The sequence below is a fragment of the Sorex fumeus genome, unplaced genomic scaffold, assembly GCF_029834395.1.
Source record: "Sorex fumeus unplaced genomic scaffold, SorFum_2.1 ptg000183l, whole genome shotgun sequence".
NCBI classification, from domain to species: Eukaryota; Metazoa; Chordata; class Mammalia; order Eulipotyphla; family Soricidae; genus Sorex; species Sorex fumeus.
In genome coordinates this window covers 5,889,834-5,915,930 of record NW_026606240.1, presented here as the reverse complement: position 1 = coordinate 5,915,930, position 26,097 = coordinate 5,889,834, and the positions used below count along the sequence as shown (strand labels likewise).

The 26,097-nt window shown below is 41.7% G+C and overlaps 1 protein-coding gene across 2 annotated transcripts in view; it reads left to right on the top strand.

The window, feature by feature from the left end:
• The first annotated feature begins 231 nt into the window (after positions 1-231).
• The window catches only part of ARID5B (AT-rich interaction domain 5B), a 203,830-nt gene continuing 177,964 nt past the window's right edge, over positions 232-26,097 (top strand). Inside the window, exons 1-2 of one of the 2 annotated variants that reach the window (XM_056107921.1) lie at positions 232-559; positions 1,007-1,261. In XM_056107921.1, coding sequence (XP_055963896.1) covers positions 539-559; positions 1,007-1,261 — 276 coding nt within the window. In that variant the 5' untranslated portion in view covers positions 232-538. The remainder of the gene's footprint in view (positions 560-1,006; positions 1,262-26,097) is intronic. The other variant, XM_056107920.1, reaches the window with a different exon arrangement.

The following is a 26,097-nucleotide window of genomic DNA, read 5'->3' as shown; positions in this document are numbered from 1 at the left end:
GGAGCATTAGAAAGAGGAGCAGCGCCCCGGAATCTCTGCAGGAAATGTTCTTTATATTAGACATATACAAGCAGGTCCTGTCAGATGCACAGCGGAGCTCGCGAGCTCTCGTCTTTTCCAAAAATCTCATTAGACGACATCCTCAGACAAGGGAGGTTGGGAAGAGGGAGAGCTCATCTTCACACATTTCTAGGGTGGATTTTATTTTTACAAACCTTCCTATACGTTTTTTACCTTGATCCATCCGCTTCCCGCCGAGATCGGACGGAGCCTTTCTCCCGATTCTGAATTTGATCAACCCACATTAGGGAGACAACCGAGACAGTTTTGACAGGAACTGAAAATTGAGTCGTTAGAGAAATATTAGGACATATTTTCAATCATTTTGGTGCCGAAGGGGAGGCTAGAGCTCAGTTTTATATTGAGACTTCACGCCGGCTGAAGCAGAGAATGTTTTTCCCTGCCAGGACCTGATGCAATCCATTCAAGCCAACAAGTTTGGAGAGAATGTTGAGTTCAATCAATTCAGAACGTCGAGATGGAGCCCAACTCACTCCAGGTATTTCGCTCTCCTCCGTTCCTCCGATCCCGGCACCCTCCGGCACCCCCCAGCCCCTCAGCTCACCCACACCCTTGCACCCACCCACACCCCCCACAAACTTTTCACCAAACTTTTACCCTCTGCATCCCCCAAAATCATTTTTATTGTTTAAAAAAATCCCCGCACTATCATACATACATAATGTAATTTTACCGCCCTAGATGGAGAGGTAGGACGAGGTGGCCGGGTTTGGGGGGGCGGGGGGCGGGGGCCGGAGTTTTTCCTTTCCTTTTTTTTTAAGGGAGGCAGCGAATTTGTGGGCTCTGTTATTTTCCCACCCAGCGTATATCTGTGAGCCCTTCTGTGTTGAGTGTGGATGCCTGTGTGTGGATGTGTGCTTGGGAATAAATGTTTGTGCTCCGATGGCTACATTATTTATTTGGTGCTTTTTCTTCCCCCCTGCAGTGGGTCGGCTCACCGTGTGGCTTGCACGGACCTTACATTTTCTACAAGGCTTTTCAATTCCACCTTGAAGGCAGACCAAGAATTTTGTCCCTTGGCGACTTTTTCTTTGTAAGATGTACGCCAAAGGATCCGATTTGCATAGCGGAGCTCCAGCTGTTGTGGGAAGAGAGGACCAGCCGGCAACTTTTATCCAGCTCTAAACTTTATTTCCTCCCAGAAGACACTCCCCAGGGCAGAAATAGCGACCATGGCGAGGTGGTAAACTTCTGTCTCCCTCTCTCCTTTCTTTATTATTTTCCTCCTAGTAATGCTTATTACTGGGCAGGCTTGAAAATACTGTATTCACTTCTGCAGGCGAGCAGGATCGACTCCTTTTTTAAAGGGGTAGCGCCACTAGCTGGGGCTGGAGTATTTTGCCATTGTCAGAGTTTGGCTGTCAGCGTTACAAAGAGGATCCAACTGCCGGTTTTAGTCAAGATTAAATAACTTGCTCGAGAAGGGTTTTGTTCAAGGGTGTGTGTGTGCGTGTGTGTGTGTGTGTGCGTGCGTGTGTGTGTGCGCGTGTGTGTGATCGTTCGCCTTCTTGCTTCTGAACATCATATGCTTTTTTAAAAAAAATCGTTTTGGCTTTTTTGAACATTTACCTTCGCGTCTGGCTCATTCGGGGCTGGGTGGATTTCTTTCGGTGGGTTTCGATATCGTTCACTTTTTTTTTTTTAGTAAGTATTTGATATGTTTAAGAGGGCGGAAATTACGAAATGGAGACAGAGTGAGATCAAAAGCTATTGAGTTGGCAAAGACGTGTTGAATAAAGTGATAAATGACAGGTACTGGAATAATACATTCAAATAACTTGCAGATCTGCCCGGGCGGATTTCAAAGCGGCCCCGTGACCGGCACAAACACGTTAAGCATCAACAACCACCTCGCCCCCACCCCTGCGCACCCCCTCCCCGCCCGCGACGAGCCGTTTGATGTTCGAGGTCTCGATCGCTCCACGCAGAGTGGCCGTCTCGGGCGCGACTGGGGGCGGGGGGCTCGGGACGAGACGGGCAGGGGCGGAGGGGAGTGTCCCCCCCCGCCCCCCCCCCCCGGGCCCGGCGCCCTCGGCCCGGGCGGCTCCCGCGGGGCAGGGCCGAGCCGGGCTGCGGAGGCTCCGGGCGGGGCGGGGGGCGCCGAGGTGGGCCCGCGGGCGCCGGCGGCTCCTGGCCTGCGCCTCTGTCCCCCGAGCGCGGCCGCAGCAGTGCGGACCCCTCGCCGGCCGGCGGCCTCGGCCCCCGCTGCCCTGCGGGGAGCTGCGGGGGGGGGGGGGAGGGGGCAGTGCCCAGCGCGCGGGCGGCCGCAGCCTGGCACGGCTCTTTGTGCCCGCGCCGGTCGCAGTGGGACTTTGGGGGGCAGCTCGCCGGGGCCAGGCCCTCGGGCTCGCGAGGTAGGTGGGGGGCGCTTTTCCTTTTGTGGAATGAATGATTCCCCCCGTGGAACTTGTCTCGAGCCCCGAGCCGCCCCCCAGCTTCCCCGAACTCCCGGCCGGGGAAGGGGTGGGCGCTGCCGGCGCCGCCGGGTCCCTCCCCTCCCCCGGCCGAGTCCCCCCGCGGGGGTCGGAGCCGGCCGATCGCCGGAGTCGGCCCGGACGTTCGTCCTCGGACCGGCCTCTGCGGAGACAGGCCCCGCCCCCGGCCCCGCCCCCGGCCCCCCCCGCCCGCCCGCCCCCCCCCCGCCCCCCGCCAGCTCCGGGGCTTTAGGCGTCCAGATACCCCGACGCCTGCCTGCAGCCTTACAAAAGGTGTTGCAGGGAGGCTCTGCGAAAAATCTGCAGCCTACCAACAGGTTGAGCCTCTCCCCCGCCCGCCCGGGGTCTAGCTCAGGCCCCCTCCCCCGACCAACTTTCCTGCGCAGCTGTCGCCTCCCCTCCCCCCTCCCGATTTCTTATTATTTGCTTTTCGAATTTATTGCTTCAACATGGCCTGTGATCTGGAAAAGGGAAGGATTAAATATCCAGAAAAGAGCCGGTGCCTAATAGACTCCCGACTAAACCCAGAAGGAAATTATGCAGTGTTTTATGGGATATTTTTGTGGTCACTTTTTTCTTCTTTTCCCCTTTTCGAATTGGAACTAGAGTATTTTTGAAGACCCCTGGTTGACCCGCCATTTGTTTCAGTTTTAATTTCTGTGTCATTAATAGTGAAGTATGATTTAAGAATAAAAATCTGTATTAGCGGAGGCTGCTTCAGCTAGAATTGCTGGTAGGGAACAGAGAAATCTTCAAACATGCGGAATTTTTTCCGAATTGTGTATTATGGGACATCGAAAACCCACCATTATAATGATCCGTGCATTTCGTCACTGCTACATGAGCCATACCTGAGAAAATTAATCTTGCCATTTAAAAGTAAACTCTAGGGGGTTCGGTAGGGAGATGACTCTATTTATAATCCTCAGCTGCATATACATCGTCTAATATTATGCATGATTTGTTTTTTAATGCTAACACGGCTGGTAATTAGCTGTATGATTATACTTGTATATTTCATTAGGACTTTGGCTGATGTCATTGTGAATTATTCAGCCATATTAAAACAATTTTCAATTGAGATAATGGCACGCCTCAAAATTATGCAAATGCGGGCTGCATTGTGCAAAATAATTATGACAAATGTAAAGCAGGTAGAAAGTTTCCCGGTGCGGATCGGTTTTCCACCCCGGTGATGTCATTTCCCCCTGGCCCAAGTTAGTCATTCATTAGCCCAGAGCAGCAGCGGTCTCCTCCGAGAGCCGCCTGCAGAAGCCAGCACTTACCGCTGGCACCCAGAGGGGGCAACAGGGCCCTCTCATTAAGAAATTTGCTTTGTTTTCACTTACTCCATTAACTTGTTTATATACTATGCAATGATTTTTATTATTGATTTTAAATCGTTTTGAATGATGCAGTTACTATTTGCTGTGTGTAACTGAAGGAGAGAGGCTTCTGGGTGAAGCGCGCTTCTGGAGAGACTTGGAGAAAATGTTCAGCACATTTAATCAGCCAGTACAGGGTATTTTAAGTAACCAAATGGAGGTTAATAATTTCCTGGTTGAGCTGACATCAGCATCCGTTTCCAAAGGCCGGGCAGGACTTGGGATGGGTTTTGGTGGGAGAGGACCGGTCTGTTTTTGCCTGATGTCTTGAAATGCAGAGATGTCAGTTCTAAAAGCAGGAAAATGATCCGATCCTTGTGTGAGGTGAGAAATAGCGTCCCTGTGTGGTTTGTTATGATTTACAGAGAGGTTTTCCTGAGGACTGTTTTTCTTATTGCCCAAGGGTAGATAAAACAGGACTTTGTGTGCCCATTTTACAGGTGGAAACAGAATCCTGGAAAGGTTATGTGACTTGCCAAAAGTCATCAGGCCACTCCTAGGCCTTCTTAGACTTGAGGGTTAGTTTATTTTTCCATTGAAAACAGAGCTAGATGCATCATACTGCATTCTAGAGGTGTGTCTTACTGCAGCAGTTCCTTGTACATTTTAGAACTATGACTAGTCGATTAGCTTTGCCAAAGGTCACTAGATATTTAAGTAGCAGAAACGTTCTTTAATTTGAAGTTTAGCTAATGCTTGCCTGTGATTAAAATAAAGAGCCCATTCTTAATAATCATTGCATTTCAGTTTTAGTTTTAGTAATTATGATAATGAATAACAGGCTTGTATCAGGTGCTGCCTTCACACCGGTGCTAAAGAAAACATTCTAGAGTCACGTCGTCTTGACTCTACAGCTTATATTTGTTTGACCTTGAGTAATCATAAGCACCCTGAGTCTTGGTTTCTTCAGCAGCAAAATGGGAATGATGATAAGGCTGATTGGATTGTTGTTATCAGGAGTCACAGTATGTGCAGGCACACTTTATAAACTGTTTAAAGGATTGAAAATAAATGGAATTATGATTTCCTGCCTTGATTATAGATACTCTTAACTTACAGACAACAAATATGATAACTTTTATGTCTATGTAAAGTACCTGGACCCAATCATGATACTGCCTGAAATTACATGACAATCAGTAGCATGGGGCATATGTAAAGAATTGAATGTCTTTGGCAATAACCCAGGATTGCCACACGCTTCAGAGGAAGAAAATGGCAAAGTAGGTGAATAATTGGTTCTGTTACTGGGTAACTTCTGATAATGTTCATTCTCATTCTGCCAAGTGCTTAATCCATTAGCAATATTCCTTCTTAGCAGAGGTGGGTGTGCATGCCTGAATTTCAGCCTGACTAGTCATTGCTGGAATCTACAGAAAGTTTTTCTGGTCACTGACAAGTATGACTGTAAATGAGTAAACTAATGGTGTCAAGGAAAGATGAACACAGTAAGTCATCGCACAGGGCATTCTAAAAGTAATCTATGACTCTCCAATATCACCCTGCTTTAAATTATTTTAAAAGTACTTATTTGTTAGTTAATGGGGGAGGGGGTAGCTGTTGGTGCTTAGAGGGGATTCCCAGTGCTGGTGCTTGGAGAACCTTGTGATGACTAGTTGAATCCGGTCTTCTACTTGCAAAGCATCCACTCCAGACCTTTGATCTATCACCTCAGGCGAGTTACATATTTCCAACAGTCTTACTGTAGTTGTGTGACCTTGGGCAAGTTATTTTAAACACTCTGCTCTTTATTTTTCTAATCTATGAAATGGAGATGTAGTGCCTAATTTCCTAGACTCATTTGAAGTATAAAGTGAGTTAATCCCTGTGAGGTGGTAACAACTGAGGTTGGGGGCAAGAATGGTAGGTAGGACAGCGAATGCTGTAGGTAAGTCCTGGTGCTCACAACACGTGGCCCCCAAAACAAAAGAAGTGAGCCAGTGGATTGCTGAATAATGTTTATTCTTGTTATCACTAATATTCTTCTTCTTCTTCTTCTTCTTTTTCTTATAAAACTTGAGACCATTAGCATCAGTCTTAAAGCAAGCTTTTCTCTATGAGGGTGGCATCAGATTCGTTGCCAGGGTGTAAAGCCAGAGTAGGCGCCCTCAGATCAGACTGGCTTTCATCCCTCGCTGGGGTCTACTTGTCATCAAACTGAGAGACTCCTTAAGGATTTTTGTTTTACTCTTGAAGTATATTGCCAACTGGATCAACAGAATTTTTTCAAAGCCTGCCTGATCTTATCACATCTAGAATTAGGCAGACATGTTTAGAGATCTAGAAGATGCTGGATCAGCTTTGTCCTTTTGAGTGTCTGGCCGCTGCCTCTGTGAACTGTTGCTTTAGAAAGCTGTTAGGTTTCTTAAGTGATCTCACTGCCCTCCAGGAAATATTCTGAACTTTTCAGAGCCTCAGTTTTTTCATCTAAAAATGGGTTCAGTGGTTTCTACTTTCTTGAGAGAATTAGGAATCATAATGGAAAAGGTCTGACATCAACCATCGTACCTTTTCTTCCAAGATCTCAGAGAATGGTAGGTAGAGTAATAATATTTATTTTTTTGTTGTAATTTTCTGAAGCCAAAGCAACTGAGTTTCTCTAACTTCCTCTCTGCCTAGTAGTTCCTTTAGAACTAGAATTATATGGAACCAGTGAATTATGTGAAGAGAATTTATAAACTGTGTGACAACCATCAGCAAATTAAGTCTTTGAGGAGTAAACCGGGACCACTTCCTGTTTTTGTAAATAAAGTTTTTTTGTAGCCCAGCCTCATTTGTTGACATGTTCTTTATCACTACTGCTCTCAAGCTACAGTTGCAGATTGAGTAGTTGTGACAGTGACCATATGGTTCAAATAGTACAAATTATTTACTACTTGGTCCTTTACAGAAAGGACCCTCAGTATGTGGGATTGATTTGGAATAGGAAATGTTATTGTGTACTTTTTTCTCAGGTTTGGAGCAAGGTCCAAACCTGAGAAATATTTAAAAAAATTAATATCAATATGTCGGAAATATGTACATGTATAAAAACCCTTGCAACATTGAGTCTAGTTCTTAAGATTTAAGAATCTAATATATTAATTTAGAATCTAATATGCTAATATATTAGATTAAATCTTAAGGACTAAACTCAATGTTGGAAGGATTTTTAATATATAAAATCACTGTCACTGTCACTGTCCTCCCGTTGTTCATCGATTTGCTCGAGCGGTCCCAGTAATGTCTCCATTGTGACACTTGTTACTGTTTCTGGCATATCGAATACGTCACGGGGAGCTTGCCAGGCTCTGCCGTGTGGGCGAGATACTCTCTATAGCTTGCTGGGCTCTCCGAGAGGAGCGGAGGAATTGAACTTGGGTTGGCCGCCAACATGGCTGCTTGCAAGGCAAATGCCCTACCCGCTGTGCTATCGCTCCAGCCCATATATAAAATATATATATAAAATTATATATATATAGCATATATATATAATGTATATAAAATATTTCTTATTGACCAAAGAAAGACGAAACAGGAATATAGCCAGTCCTGTTTTGTCTTTCTTTGGTCAATAAAAATCTACTTGTTAAGTACTGACCATATGCTCATTGTTCTGCAAAGTACAGAGATGATTTAAAAACAGTTTGTGATGTGGCCCTTGTTCTCAAAGTGACCTGTCAGTCTTGATAGAGAGAGGAAATCAACACCTTATTAAAATAATGGAGAAAAATATATAGCATTTGGCAAATTGTACTGAAAATAAATGCAATCTGTGTTCAAAGGAAGACGTGCTAGATGCATGCTTTTGGAAAAGAAACGCATTTAGCTCCTTAGATCTTAATTGAGGACCTACCATGTGCTGCACTCTGGGGTTCAGAGGTAAAGGAGAATGCCTTCAGCCCTGGAAGAACGCATAGTCTGTTCCCAGGGCGACAGCTGAGCAAAGCCATCAGATTCTTGTGTCTGTATTCCTTAAAGTAGATAATAACTAAGGCTATTTGTAGTCTCTCATGAGCTTTCTGGAAACCAGAAAGAAATGTTTTCATCTCTGAATGCTAGTGCACTCAACATATTTATATGACCACCTACTTTATGCCAGAGATAGTTCTAGGCTTTGGGGATGAATACGGTAGTGAGCAAGACAGAACAGTTCCTGCCCTCTCAGATCTTAGAGACAAATGGTTGGTTTTAACCTCTCATGTAGTTTACAGATTAGGCCTTAAGTGATAGTTACCTATTTTCTTTTCTTTGCCCACCCCCACCCCTCCCCACCATACTATAGATCTATCAGGACCAGTGGAATGTGTCTTATTCCCCTCTGGATCTCCCACAATATTCTGTGCTATTCAGTATTTGTTGAATGACCGAATGACATACTTAGCAGGCCTTCTCCCCCGCAGCCTGCTTTCTTTAAGCTTGCCCAGCTTCGGTTCTGGCAGAGGGCCTGTGAGCCATCACTTATAGGTGGCCAGCTTTTGCACTTCATCTTACGCCTTTTCTTTCTTTTCTAAAAATCTGTTGTCAGTTTGTGCCATAGGAAATAAAAAAGTGTGAAACAATTTTAAAAGCACTCACCAAAGAAATGAGTGAGTATTTGGGCGTGAATAATCAGGCTTGTGCTAAGCATCTTCATGTCTTTGAGTAGTTCTCCAGTCTGGAACCATTCAAGTATTGAAAGTCAGGGCTTTGGGCTTCTGTGATAAAGACAGGAACTTGGGGAAGAGGGGTCACCCCTCACCCGAGTGTCACTTAGCAGTTCTACAGGCCAGCATGTTCCTCACACCGGTCATCCTAACTAGGCTATGTGTGTGATGGGAAGTCAAAATTGCAAGCAATTAAAACCTCTCTTTTGAGTGTCAGGCACATACTAAGGAAATGTTGTTTTTATGAAGAACATGAGTCCATATGTGTACTTAGTTATTAATTATTAATAAAGCATACCATTGTTCATAGTGACCTCTAGTGATACATGACTCAAGCTCATTTATCAAAGTCTAGTTTTAACCAATATTGAGAATATAATTGCTCAAATCGAATGCATTGGCTTCTGTTTTTAATGTCTAGGGCAGTTGGATATTTGCCATAGTCTACTCAGAATATTATTGTAGCTAGTGATTACCTGCTGACTTGGCTTTTAGATAAATTTAAAATAAATTTATTGATTGTCGACTTAAGGATTCATTTATCTCTCAGAAATAGAGTTAGAGATTCCTGTATTTCTTTAAAAAATCTGTTCTTGTGACCTTGTACAAGGAAGATCTTTTTTTAAGCCAGGTATATAGTGATATTTACTAGTTTGCTGGAGATTAGAACCTGAACCTTCACCTCCAAAGAGCCTGGCTTGAATTCTGGACTGTGAGCCTCCGCACTGACAACACATTTCAAACATGCAGATGATGATGATTATTGAAAGGGTGCTTTAGAATCATGCTAATGGCATCCATCTCTAGCACACACTTGCGTAAATTAATTCTGCTTTTAAAATCAGATGCACTGTTAGCAGCGTTGAAGATGGATATTTGACATTTATCACGCAGACGAGGACGGGTGGTTTAATTATATGAATTTTCTATAGAATCTTTGTGGCTGTATAAATAGGCATAGAGTGGTGGGTGTCCTTGCACATGTGACCATCAAGTTCACAGTCCCATCTCCGTCCTTGTGACCCTCTGAGAAAAATCGGGTGGAGTTCTAGGGCAGCAAGTCAACCTAGTGGCCCCTCGAACATATCCCCAAGTCCTTTACTTACTCAGGACTCCAGCGTCCTTTGGCTGTGAAGTAGCACCCCCTCCTCCCATAGTTGAGCCCCAAGCCTGATCAGTGGCACTAAACATTAAACTCTTGTCTTTGAGAATAATAGGCTTTGCTTTCTACACCCTCAAGCATGTTGAGCTACTGTGCAGGCTGGAAAATAAAAATGTTCTAATTGTGTCTTTTAAATAAGCATAGGAGTGAATTAATTAGACCATATTTTGTCTTTAGTTGCTTAGTTACACAATAGTATTCCTGAGCACGAGTAAGATAAATTGGCTCTTTTTGTGCTGCCTGTCCCTTAATCATAATTACTGTATTGCTTAGGAGAGTAAAGCATACATAGATTTTGAATTTTTTATTAATAGTCAAAAATATGCAGATGATATATAAAGTATATGCTTTTCAACCTGTTTTATATGCCTTTATGTGGGAAGAAGTTTTATTGTGGTGGTAACATTTGCATTAGTTGCTCAAAGATGTAGTTTCTGGGAAATACATAATTGAAATGTTTTTGAATTGCTTTTTCTGGCCTTTTCAATCTTATTCAGAATACTAGTGCCTCCAGTCCTGGAGCAGTCATTCTCATTTGATTTAACATCTTTCTTTGCACTGCATGTACAGTGCCTGGTTTTAACCCTGCAGAGCCTAGATGAGATTTGGTGATGAATAGGCCTCGGAGATTGTGCCCTGTGTTTGGGGGCTCAGACTGTTGGGGGCCTGGGGGCAGCAGAGTGCTGGTGTCCCATAACCATTACTCCAGTGCCCTTTGCCCTTGGCACACTTCCAGGTTCCTTGGAGAAGGCTTCAGGGTTAGAGATCATAGGAGTTTGTTTTCGCTTGGGCGCAGTGTTCTGTGTGCTTGCCTTGTGGGGTCATGCAGAATAGGATGTTGCTACTGGGTTTCTGGCCTCCCAGCCCACCCTCCTCCAAGGAGAGCAGCAAGATTTGGACAGCTTGGTATAGTTATTGAACAAAAGGAGAGTCTGACTTCAGACTTGGAGGCATGCTGGGTAAATGTATGTGAAAATTGACTCCATTGTTCTGTTGTATTTGAAAAGCGAGTAAATTATTTACAGATATTTGCTAATTAAAGCACATGTTGTTTTACCAACACAAAGGAACACAGTATAACTGGAGACAAAGAACTAAGTGCGAGTAATTTAAACCTGCTAATCGTGTATATTTTTCTGAAAGGAAGAATAAGTTTAGAACATGTATATTAAAGTATGGATAACATAAGTACATCTGTATGTGGATTTCGTTTTGCCCCCATAAGGGAAGCCTTGTGTGCATCACAGATAATAGGCCAAGTTTCCATGTTGTTACTTGTCACTAAGTCTTTCCTACGCTTGCGCTGGGACGTCTGAGGTGGAAATCATTTTGACAGAATATTGTTTACCCTAAAAATTAGCAATAACAATTGTATCTGATTATATCTGCATCTATCCTTCTCTGGCCCTTTGCGAATAAGTATTATTCTAGTCTCCAGACTCTCTTCTCATTGTTATTGACTTACATTTACTTTGAAAAGTAAGTAACAGAGACTTACTTCGCTAAGTCTCTAAGCAAAGTAGAGATCATTAAATTTGTTTTACAGCTGAAGAGACAGACACAGGAAAGTTAAAAGTAATTGTAATTGACCATTGGGGTCACTTTAAGAAGCTCCAGAAATGTCTTAAAAATCAGTTTACAGATAGACCAGAGACTGTGATTACAAAGAACAAGGCTCACTGAATCGGACTTCACTTGCCATCTTCTGGTTTAAACTCCATAGTACTAGCGAGGGGAAAAAAAGCAAATTGGCCAGATAGTATACCAGAGTATAAAAATGTTTTCACTTGTAATCTTGTCCTCAGACATTCTTCAATGGCAGAGTCATTTTAGTTATTTCTCTTCAGTGACTGCCCAATTTCAAAAGCATTCTGGTTGGAAATTTGTATGGCGGAATGAAGTCTATTGACTTGCTGTGAAGGAGTCGGACTCAGAAAAGGTTGCCTTTAATAGTCTCAGAGATCTCCTCGTTGGAACAGGGCCATATCGATAGGCAGGCCGTTCCTTCCGACTCTGGAACCTGCAGATGTATGTTTGGCTTTAGAAGTAACTTGCAGGAGTACCTTACTGTTGTTGTGAAAGATAACCAAGAAGCCTTGCCATGGTGATCTAAAAGTTTGTGTTGATTTTCAATGAACATTTTAATAGACTAGGAAGATATACAAGATTGAAGAGATCAAGGGATTTGTGCAGCCCCCTTTATTTAATAAATATAGTCTTGAGCCCAGAACAATCTTGGGCTCAGGCTCTGAGCTATGAGTGACTGAAGTTGAACCAGAATCTCTGGACCTGCTACTTTGGTGAAGTACTTTGGTGAGCTACTTTGCTTCCTTGAGGTTATACACTAAGAAAAGATAGAAAATGTTTCCTCTGAGTGTGTTCAGGGCTTGTCATTCTGTGCTGGCTTATACCAGTAGATAGTACCTCTGAGGGACAGCATCATTAATTTTTACAAAATCAGTAACAGAAAATAAGGGCTTTATTCTAAACATAAGTCATATACTAAAGAATCAGTGGTCACAGATACTCCGCTTTATTTCCACGCTGGTTTACGAAAAGCTTTGCAGAATGACACCGTTTGAGGTAGGTGAATTAACATTGTTACCACTATCTGAATACTCATAGATGGTTTTATTTATTTAGAAATGCTGTGTGCGTACTTACTATAAGTTACTTCACTATTGTGGGGAATATAATAATGAACACGGTGAATAATGATCAACAGATGACGTTTTCTGTCGTCATACACCACGTTTTACTCTTTTAGTGGGAAGGAAGAAGCACCTTGATTGACTTGCCCCAAATAGGAGGTGGGGAACTATCTCCAAATATTTTCATCTTAGAGTCAATTCATACATCCTCTCTCTGAAGTGTTTTCCCTTCTTCTCTCTATGTAGTCGTAGCTTTGCAATTCACAGTCGAGCAAAAATGCCACAGCTTTCTTTCTGCAAATTCATCTGCAAAAGTTTCACCCAGGGTATTTTCAAAGAAGTTCTATTTTCTATTGATGAAGTAACCAGTACATCAGGAAATGCATATATAGATATATCAACTAAAATATATGCTAATTTAATTCTCAAAGAAATTTTCTGACATTGGTATTAGTGTGATATTTTCATGCCTTGTAGGTCAGGTCACTGAGGCCAGAGGTTAAGTATCCTTTCCAAGGCTGCACAGAAATTAGATAGATTCTGAAACAGATTTTAAACCTGATTCTTCCATGATCAGTGATAACATATTCTTGATACCCCTCTGTAACTTTTGAATATATTGAGAGCATTAACGTTGGCACTTTCATTATATAGTCTTTTTCTCTAACAGTCTTTGTAGATATTGTTCTTTCAGTCCTTCTTTTATTCATTTAGTGTTTAGCTCTTGAGTGCTTATTTCCTGCGCTCTAAACACTTGCAGCGAAATGGGTTGTTCAATGTACGAGATATCTCAATAATAATAATAATAATAATAATAGTGCACTTATATAAAGAAAGTTTTCTGGAAGACCACAAACTGCATGGCAGGTTCTCGGTGTCTCCTGTCCATCTTGTGGGGTAGGACTCTCAACCTCTGTCCCTCATCCCTCTCTAGCCTGCTATCTTTCTACAGGGTCTGGAAAGAAAACTTGGAAACTGTATAGATCCTGCATTTGTGGAGTTTCCATGGGGTTTAGGATTAATTTAAGTATCTAACAAACAAACGCTAGTATCATTATGGGAGAACTCAAGGATCTGATTTACTAAGGAGATCTGTGAAAGCATTTTTGAAAGAAATAACATTTGAGCCCAGTCTCTATGATGATTGCTGGACTGACCCTAATTTTGGTGAGTCCAGTAATAGATTAGTGATGCCCAGTGGGGTGCCTATTCTTGAGGTCACCAGCATTTCTGCCTTCTGGGGACACTATAATAATCCACAGGAGTAGAAGCTTCCAGTGCCTTTGGGGTGTGCTTTCTGTTTACTCACTCAAAGAATATAGATTTCTAGTGTGGGGGTGGGGAGTGTGTGTGCAGAGGGGATGGGACAGTGATTAAGTCATTGTTTTATTCCTGAGATGGAATAGTAGGCCAACCAAGATTAAGAAACTCTGATCCAAATGCATTGATATCTTCTTTAGAGCTGATATACATCGTATAGCTGTAGAATATTAAAAGCAGAAGTCTGCAAACTAAGGCCTGTAGGATATCTGGCCTCTGGCTTGTTTTATAAATAAAGTTTTATTGGTACAGCTTGATGTGTCACACCAAATTTTCTACAAATTATCTCTGGGACTTTTCACAGAATCCTTATAGAGTCAAGCAGGTACATTAGAGACGGCAATGCGTAGAGCCTAATAGATCACCTGAGCCTTTACAGAATATGTGTGCACCCCTTGGTCTAAAGGTAGTAGCAAAACTAAATGCTTCAACTTTATACGTTATCTTTTATTTACTATTCAGAACAACTTATTCTGTGTTGTTGACCGTGTGTCTTCTCCATTTTGCTGAGGGCAAATAGAGAGGTCAGTTTGCCCACATTTTTAAACTTGTACTTGGAAAATGACAGATTGATTGGGAACTTAACCTATCATAGTTTCTGGACACAGAAGGCAGAAACACTGAGGTGTACCACTGAAAAGTAGGGTAACAGGAATGTAATCAGAAAAGGGGTGTAAAATATTCTGAGGTTGTTTTCTTATTCAAGTAAAACTAGCACCAGCTGGGCCCATTGTTCAAGATTCAAGGACACACATGTATGAAAACTCACTCCCTTGCAATGGAGCTTGTGTAGGTGCCCACTGGGTCACATGGGTACAATGGAGAGAAGTGAGCTAAGTCTGGGGAGAAGCAATATATGATGTTTGGAGGAGCTAGAGAACAAACGTGTAATTCAAGTGTTCTGCCTCGGTTCCTACTCAGGACTGCCAACAGAAATGTCCTTGATATTGCTACATTTTTCTGCATTTGAAGAAAGTGTCATAAATCTAGGTTTTTGTGTGATTTTTAATTGTCAGTTCAGTCGAAATATGAAAACCACGCCTGAAAAGATAGCGCAATTGACTTAAGCATATGCTTTGCAGATTGGAGTTTGGGATTTGATTCTGAGCACAACCAGAACTGACTCCTGAGCACAGACTTGGGAGTATCTCCTGAACATCACTGGACATACTCCCCCCCCCTGCCAAATAATTTTAAACAAAAGCAGGCAAAAACCAGTGTGGCAGGTCAAACATAGCATGTCTTCATTCTAGATATGGCACAAAGGCTGTTAATGCCAATGCCAAAAGGAGGTCTTGGGACTATTAGAATTTTTAAAAAAACTTTTACATTCCATTTTATGTAACTAAATTAAAAAGAAAATGTTAGCTTTAGAGAGGCAGTAAGTTGTAGCCAGAGGTGTGAGTTGTTAGGATAGAGGAGGATATGCATGGAGGGGAGCATCTGACCAGGCTCACCCTTAGGCCTAGAAGGGAGCAGGAATGAAGATGTTGAAAGAAAATTCATGAGTCAGAATGTCTTATTTTGAAGACTCTTGAAAATAAGTAGGAGGCTGGAGAGATAGGAGAGAGGGCATTGCTCCTTGCTTTGCATGCATCCCACCAGGATTTGATTCCTGGCACCACGTAAGTTTCCTTGAGCTCCATCAGTAGTGATTCCCTGAGTCCAGAGCCCGGAGTAAGCCCTGAGCATCGCTGAGTGTGACCCCTCAAACCAAAATATATAAATAAGGTGAGGCTGGAGTGATAGTACAGGGGTAAGGCCCTTGCCTTGCACGTGGCTGATTTGTTAGATCCTTAACATCACGTATAGTCCCAGAGCAATGCTAAGAGAGACCCCTGAGCACAGAGGCAGGAGTAAACTGTGAGTACTGCTGAGTGTCGATGATGATGTTGATGATGATGGTAACGGTGATGATGATGATGATGATGATGATACTTTTATATTTTTGTTTGTTTTGGGGCCACTCACGATGATGCTCAGTTTACTCCTAGTTCTGCACTCAGGAGTTACTCCTGGTGGTGCTCAGGAACCATATGGGGTCCCGGGGATTGAATCCGATTTAGCCGTATTAAAGGCAAACGCCCTACCCACTATACTATTGCTCTGTCTCTTTCATGGGAAATTTTTTGGGAAGGAGATGATTGTTTGTGTGTGTGTGTGTGTGTCTGTGTGTGTGCGTGTGTATATGTAAAATGCTAGGCAGAAAAAGTCATACAGAGGCAAATAGGAAGAACAGATACACAAGATCTGCATTTGGCAAGAGAGTAGGGGTGCGTGTTGTATAGAGTAAGGACCTCAAGGTGTCTAGCAGGATAAGTTTACAAGTTTGGATTGGAATCTGAAGTCAATGCTGATGAATAATTTCACGTGTGTTTTCTCTTTCCAGTTAGAATATAAACTTATTCTTATAGCATGGTAGACCAAAAATGAGCATTTTCTCCACTATCTTGTAAGTGCATGCATACTTGGTTCATTTACTTCATTGCTCCAGGGCCTCAGTTTCCTTCTCTGTGAAATGTGAAAATCTCACTCGCTCTGGGTATCAAATGTGATCTATAGGCCTAAAAAAATAAACCAACAAACATATCCACTGGATTTTCCTGCTCAGGGACTGAAGCTAAACTTTATTGTCTCAGTGTAATCTCTCATGATGCCTGGACTGTTCATAATCCCTTAATAAGTAATTTATTGGCAGAGCCATTGAACTACTATTGTTTGAAAAACAATAGCTAAGAAAAGTATCCATTTAAATAGGGGTTAGCTTTCTGGTTCTTCATCTTTCCCAAGAGACTTTTTTGGGTGTGTTCAGGTTCTAAGTTTACTGTGATGGAGATTTTGCTTTAAACCATGTTTGAGGTTCCCAGTGCCTGTAAAGCAGATAGGCAGAGAGCCTCTTAAATTCATGCTGTTCTCTTCCGTTTAGCTCTCAAGTGATCTTTCTTATGTCCATCAAGCAGAGTGAATACAATGATGTAGGAGAAGGAGAGAGTCAAGAGATGACACCTGCATCCTAGATGCTGCATCTCATGTCCGAGAAAGTTCGAGAAAGCCCGACCTGCCCAGGTTCCTCTCGTGCAGCTCTCCCCAGCAAGGCTGGCATTGCGCTGTTACAGATGCGCTGCATTGACTCTACTTCTCTCCTTTGAACAAAAATGCCTTTCCCGGGTTCTGTTCTACACACCGCTACTTTGGAATTTGGTTCCTCCACCTAGTTGCCTTCCCTCTTACCCTCTGCCCACCTCACTTTTTCTCCTTCTCCTTTGCCCCTCCCGCCTCCTCTTGTTTTGCTGGTGGTGTTAGGTAGTCTGTTCCTCACTGGTTGCTTTAAGATGAGTCATGCCACATTTCTTCTAAGGAACAAAAAGAAGTCATAGAAGGGATGTAAAAGGAAAGAATCTCAGTGAAAGTCTGGGGGAGTTTTAGAAGGATCTTCAAAATAGAGACAGCCTGCTGGGCCATTAAATCCTTTTGCTTTGGGTTAATCCCACAGTGTATATCAGATTACTAGGATTCAGATGAAACCACTGCTGTAGTGCTCAAGCTTCTCACCAAATTATTCCAAAATCTAGTGTACATGGGTTATAAATACAGAAAGTAATTGAATTCTGTATGTCTAACTGAAATAATATGTTCCACTCTGTTTCTTGTGAATATTCTTCATAATAGTCTAATTGTGTTTTATGCTCCTGGGGGCTGAATGTGTGTTCCGCAGGGCCATTCATTGGGCTGTCAAATATGCATCCCCAACTATCTGGACAGCCAGAGAGAAGGTTCTAGTTAAACGACTGAAGATGCTTTGCCTAATACAAATGATATGAACCATAGATGCTAGTGTCTTTGAAAATTATCAACGGGTTCTGTTTTATTTTGTGTTAAAGTATATATAATTTTTATATATTTACAGGTTCTGTGTCTCACCCTGCATTTTTTGATATTACTGGGCCAGCTATTCAATAGACAGCCAAGCAGGTATTCAGATCACTTTTGACCCCCAGAATTCTTTAAATGAACCCTCTAAGCAGTGTAGTGAAAGCATTCTCAGCATGTCAGAATATTATAATATCTCAGTTTTTAATTTTGGTGATGGCCAGGGCTCAATTATTTGAAGGCTACTTTCTGCATCTTTCCCTCCACTATAGTGGAAATCTTAAGGGAAATTTTAGGCTCATCTTGGCAATGAGGAGTAGAGGACTATGTACATGACTCGTACATTATAGGAAACACAGCTCTGACTGGTCATCTGTACCATCAATATTTAAAGTTTAATCTTGAAAATATGGGAAAATAAAATTATTTTGCAGTAGCTGGTGGCATGGTATATTATTGATGCTGAAAACCATAAACTCTGTTTTACAATATAGGCCTTTTGACTGTAAACTTTTATTCAGTTCAGTTGAACCAGTATTTATTTGTATATATTGGGCACTGTGGAGGTGATAAAGAAATAAATAAGACAAATTCTCTTTCTCTCTCTGCTTGCTTAGAGGAGAAAAATCATAAAATTAGCTTGACTTGGTAAGATTATATTTTAATTTTCTTTGTCCCTTCTGTCGTGGGTAAAAAGCTTATATTGTTAAACAATATTATTGAAAATTCCTTTGTCCATAAAAAAATCTCTTGGATAAACCTTATTTTAGGATTTAGGTAGTTGCATACGTACTTTTCCATTGGATTGTCAACTTCTTAGCAGAAACTAATCTAATTTCCAGGCATAGTTGAAATTGTCAGTTACAAATTTTATTTAATTGTTACCAAAAAATCTGAAAATGTATCAGATGTTAAAAATTGTGTTATTTATCTATTGTTGCATAGCCAATTATCTCAAATTTCTTTCCTTTTATTTATTTATTTTTGGAGGTGAAGGATTGGGTCACACTAAGCTGTGCTCAGGGCTTATTTCTGACTCTGTGTTCAGGGTTATCTTTGGTGCTCTTTGAGAAACTGTATGAGGTGTCAGATCAAACCAGCATTGGCCACGTGCAAAGTGCATTTATCCCCTTGTTTGTCTCCAGTCCCTAAAGCATGTCTTATTCACTGTTTCTGTGGGTCATATGTCTGGATAAGACTTAGCTGAGTGCCTCTCTAGCTTGGAGTTTCTCAAAGATGTCTTTGAGGTACCAGAGAGGGGCCTGTAGTGAAGCTCTGTTAAATGAAAAATGTGATTCCACACTCACTCATCTGCCCGTTGGCAGCCTGGAGACCCTGGACGGCCATAAATTTAGGTTCTCATTGCTCTGAGGAAGTAGATGCAGTCTTCTTGAGTCCCTTACCTTGCTGCAGGAGCTCTTCCAACATGGCAGCTGACACTCCTCAGAGTGGCCAAGTGAGACAGAAGCCACAGTGCTTTTATAATCTAATCTCAGAAATGGTGTTTCAGTACTTTTGCTGATTCTGTTTGATAGCTGTGAGATATTATGTTTAGCCCACAGTTGAATGGGAGATGATTACATAGGGCACAGACATTAAGGAGAGAGGCATATATGGGGTATCTTGAAATCATCCACTACAGTCAGTCACAGAACCAATTGTTTGTATAATGCTAGTCTGATGAGAGTTAAAAGATAGTTTTACCCTGTTTTGATCTCTCTCTCTCTCTCTCTCTCTCTCTGAGCCTCCTTTTCTTGTTGTTAGTATTCTTCTTGTGTACTTCCCTGTAAACATCTCTCATAAATAATCTATGATCTTGAAGTGAACAAGAAGTTGCTTTGTTTTTAAAATTTGTTAGTCTTTGAGTGTATCAATAAGTCATATTGTGCCTTTTTGAAACCTAATTTTTTTTTTAGTATATTTGGCTTTGATTTGAGTTGGGGGTTTTAAGCCACTCCTGGCTATGCTCAGGGATGGATCACTTCTGGCTGTGATCTGCAACACTAGCTATTGAATTGGGGTAGGCCACATGCAAAGCATGTGCTTTACCCCTCTGTGCTATCTCTCTGGCTCCTTGATCCATGTATTTGGAAAATTTTCTGTAGAGGACATTGTGTCCAGTGTGATGATGAGTCTCTAGAGAGAAGGGGAAAAGAACCCTTCAGGTTTTATGATTAAATAAGCTTCTTAAAGCCTACGGAAATTGGTATGTTTTATGCACAATGGTTGAGGAGGGGCATTAGATCGAGTTGGCAAGTGTCCATGTAAAGAAAAATCTAATATCCAAAGGAAAGAGATTGTTGTCCCAGTCTTTGTTTCTAATGACTTTATCTACAGGATATGAACATATCCTAACAACCCTTAAACCTTGTTTTGTGACAGAATAGCTGACCTTCCATCTTTTAAATTCTGTGGAAATGAGCTGATTCGTGGGAAAATTCACCTTTCTCTTTTAGGAAAGATACAAGTTGTTTTTTTAAAATTATTTATTTATTTATTTCAAATACCCATCCCTCCACCAGTGCCCATTTCCCACCCCCACGGACCCCAGTATCCCTCCCCCCATCCCCCCATCCCCCCTGCCTCTGTGGCAGGGCATTCCCCTTTGTTCTCTCTCTCCTTTTGGGTGTTGTGGTTTGCAAAAGAGTTAAGCCTGATTTTCGGGGAGAAATGTTGGATGATTTACTTTCCATTGATCACTTTGTATATAAGGAGATGTTGCACAGCCGCATATGCAGTTCGAGAAAAATGTCCTGGTACCCGTTCTTTTCCTCTTCTCTCTAGAGACTCATCATCACGCTGGACACAATGTCCTCTACAGAAAAACTTTACAAATACATGGATAAAGGAGCCAGAGAGCTATGTTTTTAGGAGCTCATGGTCACAGGGGTTCCTTCTGGAGAAGGCGGGATGGCAGTACCTACCCCATCTGGGACCTCCCGGTGATATTGGCTCTGTTTGGGACCTGGAGCATTCTCCAGGAGCAGTGGGGTCCTCCAGCCGGTTTTCTTCTTTGTTGCTGTGTGCTGTAAGATGGTGCTGGGCGGCGAGTTGTGGGCAGGACTTTCGGAATCAGAGGTTGCCTGGGAGCCGGGGTGGCCCCATTGCGGTTTGGGAAATACGTCCTGGTACCCATATGCCAGAGCTATGCTTGTAGGAGCTCATGGTCACCGTAGTTCCATCTGGAGAAGGCGGCAAGTTGGTTCTAAATAAAATTCTGAAAATGTACGTAATGTCGACATTAAAATTTTGAGAAACTGAAGGACATTAAGCATAGTAAGGTCCATTTGTAGCAATGGAAATTGACTTCTGAGGTAAATTCCATACTAAACCTACTGGACATTAAAGAGTTGGTTGAAATTTAGAAATGAGCATTAGCCACTGTAAGATGTATGCATAGAGTGTATTATACATATACATATTTAAACCACAAATTTGACAGTGTACCATATTTCTTCCATATCTTTGTATCCTTCATACCCTCTCGTGAAAGTCCTGTGTTGATCTTCTCTGTCTTCTCTTCTTCAACATTTTAGCTCCTCTTTTCCTTAAGAATTCAGCAAAGAGATTTACACTGTCCACTAGGTTTAAAATCATCCCTTGTTCCATCACTTGCCTCTCACTGTGTCTCTTTTGAGTTCCTTTGCTTAAAATTTTATTTACCTGCTTCTTTTTCTCCATGATCTTTACTCCCAACACACATGCACTCACACTCACACACTCTCTCTCACATACACATACACAGACACACACACACACACACCCTGTAGGCTCTAGGACTGTGAGGATTTGTCTGTTTTATTCCTTACTGTAACCCTCCAATATCTGAACATATAGTTAGTTCTCAATAAATATTTGTTGAGTGAATTAAATAATGTTGACACGTAACTCTCATGATAGAGGTTTCATTGAGTTGAGAACTTTTGATTTACTGACCACATCACTCTATTAATTTATGATTTTAAATCATGGATATTTCTTGCACTGTTCCTAATAACTAGCATGATCGAGAGCAGAGAATGTAGCTACTCAGAACATTGAGGATGAAAGTGAATGAATTCTCTGACAAAGAACTAGAGAGAGAACAGTCTTCATTTCCTAGGCAATTTATAGACACCCAGCATTTATGCAGAGCAGTTTCTATATCCTATTCATCCTATCGCCCCATGGCTGATACTTTACCTAGTGCCTAGCAGAGAGCAGGGTCAGTACAAATGGACTCAAGTTGAATGGGAACATTTACAACAGAATTCTTCCTGAATATCACCCTAGTTAATGCTCATCTGGGTATGATTTCTTAGAGGCATCAGGGATGAATTCTGCATTCCCTTTTGCAGTTGTTTTCGTAAAATGCCCAGTAACATTGGTTCATCCATCCATCCACTCATTCATTCATCCATTCCTTATGTTCCACCTGGAAGTGTATGGAATATTGACAGTCCTGCAGATTTCAGCCCTGCCTTCAGAAAGCTTATCATGAGAAACAAATATTTTCTGGTTTATACAACTTGCTTGAGGTGGCAAAAAAGAATGATGGAATCAGGTGGTTGGAATTGTAATTGTCTGTCCTCTGTTGGCCTCCACACCACAGTCTTTGAGCGGAGGTAGATAGGTCACCAACTGTGGTTGCAAATTGGCTCTTACATTAATCCTGGCTTATTCAAAAACACTCAATGTTTTTCCAAACTGAGTTTAAGGCTTTTGATTGAAGCCTGAATCATTTACCACAGCAGAGCATATCACCAGTAAAGGAAAAGCTAGAACTTAAAAATACAAAGCCCCTTTAAGTAATCCAATATAGGATAATTACATTATTAAATAAAGCTGTGGGTCTCAAATTATTCCACTGCCATTGTACATGTGAGGATAATAATGTGAACTGTGCTAAGTGAACAGAGCAAAAAAAATGTTTAACAAGAGGGAGCATGTTTAAATCATATGTTTTATGTTTAAGTAGAGGCTACACAAAATAGGGAGATTTACTTGGTTTCTACTGTAAAGTGTTTTAAATGGGCATAGGCTTTCTGTGATTCTTTGTGAAGACAGCTCCTTTAGTTAATGACAGTAGTATATCAAGACTCAGTGCCATATCACCAATAACCTTGAATATTTCAGAAGACTTCTAACATAATTTTCATATACTGGTAAGTACAAAGACTTTTTCTTCTTGAGGCTAGAGAGAGAATACAGAGATTTAGGTGGTTAAGGTGTGTGCCTTGCACGTAGCCAATGAAGGTTTGATCCCTGGCACCACATGTGGTCGCCCAAACCCCACCAGGAGTGATCCCTGAGTGCAATGTCAGAACTAAGTCCCGAATACCACATGTGTCCCCCTCCCTTAAAAAAAAAGTTTTCTTTTTCCTTTTAGGATCTTTATGGAAATAGATCCTTCCGCACAGCATACCTGGGCAGAGAGGAATGTGTCTGTAAAACTAGGTGTCAAAAGATCAGGAAATGTAAAGGTAGTGATTTAAAGTTGGTCAGCGTATTATCATATCTGGGTTGGCTGATGGTGGGTTTTGGTTTCATTGTTTTGGCTGTTATAGAATGTTTGCATAGGTAACTTTAACATTGGAATTAGACTAATTTACCTTCTTTCTGCCTATGTATTAAGGGTGAGAGCTAAGTATATAGAGGCTAAGCTAGTTTTTATTATGACAACCTGATTGTAGTTAAAAAATAGATGGTGGAGTTAGCATTCTATTAACTCTGCAAAGAGAAGAGTGGGTATCCTCAAGCCTTTACCTCAGACAACTTCTGTAGATACTAAGTACTTGCTTAGACATCAGGAAGCATTCTCTTGCTCTTTGCAAGTTTTCTTTAATGTTAGAAGAAGTGATTCATGAGTATAAATGCATGAGGAAAGAAATGCTGCTGGGGGGATGTGCAGGAAGGTAGTTTCACAGTCAGAGGTGGTGCATGCCTTGCATGCTTTCCACCCTAGCTCAAACCCCGGAACCACATTAATACCTGCATCTTCCCGATCACTGCATGGTGTGGCTCAGTGATCACTAAACTGGAAGTAGTTTGGTGATTGTAACATTCCCCAACATGCCCATTCATGACCACAGCTGGCTCCAGTTGACTTTACCACAGGGAGTGAACCCTAGCCTAAGCACTCCTTGGGAGCAGCACCCTCATCATCCCCCTCCAAATTCACAAATAAATTGAACTGTTAATTTGGAAATTAATGAGAGGATGTTTCTGGGACTCTCTGAAGTGATTGTCTCCTAGTCAGGAAACCAGGCTGCAGACTAGCAGGTTTTAGATTAGTGGGTATTAAAAATGTATTTAGGGACATAAAATATTTAGGATATTTGAATTACTTGTTCAATACGCACATGCCGTTGGCTACACTATGAAGGATGGTCACATTCCATTTGACAAATCACACTTCGGGACAGTCTTCTGTTTGTGTATTCTCTCTTATTTTGCCAGGGTGAATTTCCAAAAGGCATTGAACCTCAAGCTTCACCCAAGATTCTTAAGAAGGATGGGAAAAGTTTGGAAGAGAAGAGTCTGGCTTGGGAAATTGGAACCTAATACACAAATAAGTCTCTATTGCAAATTCATTTCACCGTGTTAAGGGAGTCAGATTAAACCTTAGTGCATATTTGAGGATATCTTCATCACTCAGACAACAAAAATTCTTCACATTTTTAACTAACACCAAATGATGATTTCTGGTTTTACTCTGTGGACAAAAATACAGTACAAATTAAAGTTAAAATTCTTTTTAATCACAAAATGACTTTAAAGCTCTCTCACCCCAGAAAATTGGAGGGAGATAGGACAGGGATCTATTTTCTTGGGGTAGAAGTAGGGTTGAGTTTCTATTGAATGAGCTTAACAGGCCAGTTTCCTGAGGTATGCTGGTGCTACCAGGCGGGTTTCTGGTTCCATTTCAATTTTCTCATCTTCAAAATGGGCTGATCTCAGGGAGTTCTTGTAGGGATTTGATGGGATGATTAAGAGAAACATCTCAGCTTTCTACTGCTGTGTTCTTGAAGGCTGAGGAAAATGACTTAGACATTTAGATATTCTTAATTGTTTTCTGGCCCAGCTTTCTTTTTCATTCCTTGGAGGAACCAGCAGAAACTGCAGGGGTATTATAGGCATAATATCCATGTAATATTGTTACATATCCAGACAAATAGCTAAAAGTTCAGAAAGCCACACAAATATCTGAGGTGAAATCTCAATACCTCTCATACTCATTTGCAGTTAAAGTGTTGTTTTGTTATTATAGAGGTGAGCCATTAATTATCGGATTCCTACTCTGTGTTGACAATTATAACAATGTCAGCATCCTCAGTACACAATGTCACTTCTTAAAATGAACATGGACATTAAGCATAGTAGAGCTGTTCTTGAGTCTAGGCCCATTAGACCACTAGACCTACAACTTCTTTCTCAGCTAATTGTCAATTTTACCAAGATGAAACATCCAGAGACAGTGTACTATTAAAATAATAATATTGCAAGCCCTAAGTTCAGCTCAATCGTTGGCTCTTTGGGTAGTATAAGAGAAGCAGAAGTTAAATGAGGGTAACTATCTCTGAAAAAGTGTCTGCAATTCCAGTTTTCACTGTAGAAGATGGTAGCTCTGTAGCACTGTCCTCCCATTATCATTGATTTGCTCGAGTGGGCACCAGTAACAAATTGTGAGACTTGTTGCTGTGTTTGGCATATCGAATACCTCACGGGTAGCTTGCCAGGCTTTGCTGTGCGGGCAAGATACTCTCAGTAGCTTGCCGGCCTCTCTGAGAGGGGCAGAGGAATTGAACCCGGGTAGGCCGCATGGAAGGCAAATGCCCTACCTGTGCTATCGCTCCGGCCCACTGCAGAAGACAGAAATAGGAAATTCAGCATTAAATAGTGATGCTTAACAAAGATGTAAGATTATATATATATTCCAGGTAATAAGAACATTAATTTCCAGATCAAAGACTCACAGCATTGAGAGTTTATTTTTCTTAATCAGGACTTTCAGAAACAACTACTATTGTTATCCTCATTATCTGGGGAAGAAAAGGCTGTTACTACACGGAAGTGGGAAGGATGAAGATTTAAATGGAAAGCAACTACGGAACCCCTCCAGATCACTGAGGCTCCTTTCTCTGTACCTCACGACCTGAGTGAGCTCTGTCTATATTTCTCCCAAGACCTGTAATTCCAATAGAGTTTAGCACTGAGCTGCCTTGCCTGGAGTAGGGTAAAGGGAGGGCACTGAGTGCAGGTGTTTATGCCCTATTTTCTCTTTGTGAGATTTGCTTCAGGCTCATGTCATCCTAAGTATGAGTTATTAACATTGGTAAAAGTTTCTGTTCTGACAGTGCTACCACCCTGAACCATCCCTGACCCTTTGGCCTAGGAGTGGTGATGGCTGAGATGCCCCTATCCCAGGTCCTGTTACTACCTGATTTTTATTGGTCTTTATATCCCATCAATGCCTCTGTCATTAGTGCCTTTGTAAAATTCTCCTTGGATATTGCTGTTACTCTCATATTGCATGTATTTCCAGTTGGGATTATGGATAACCTTCAAAATCTAGCAAATAGAGCTTTA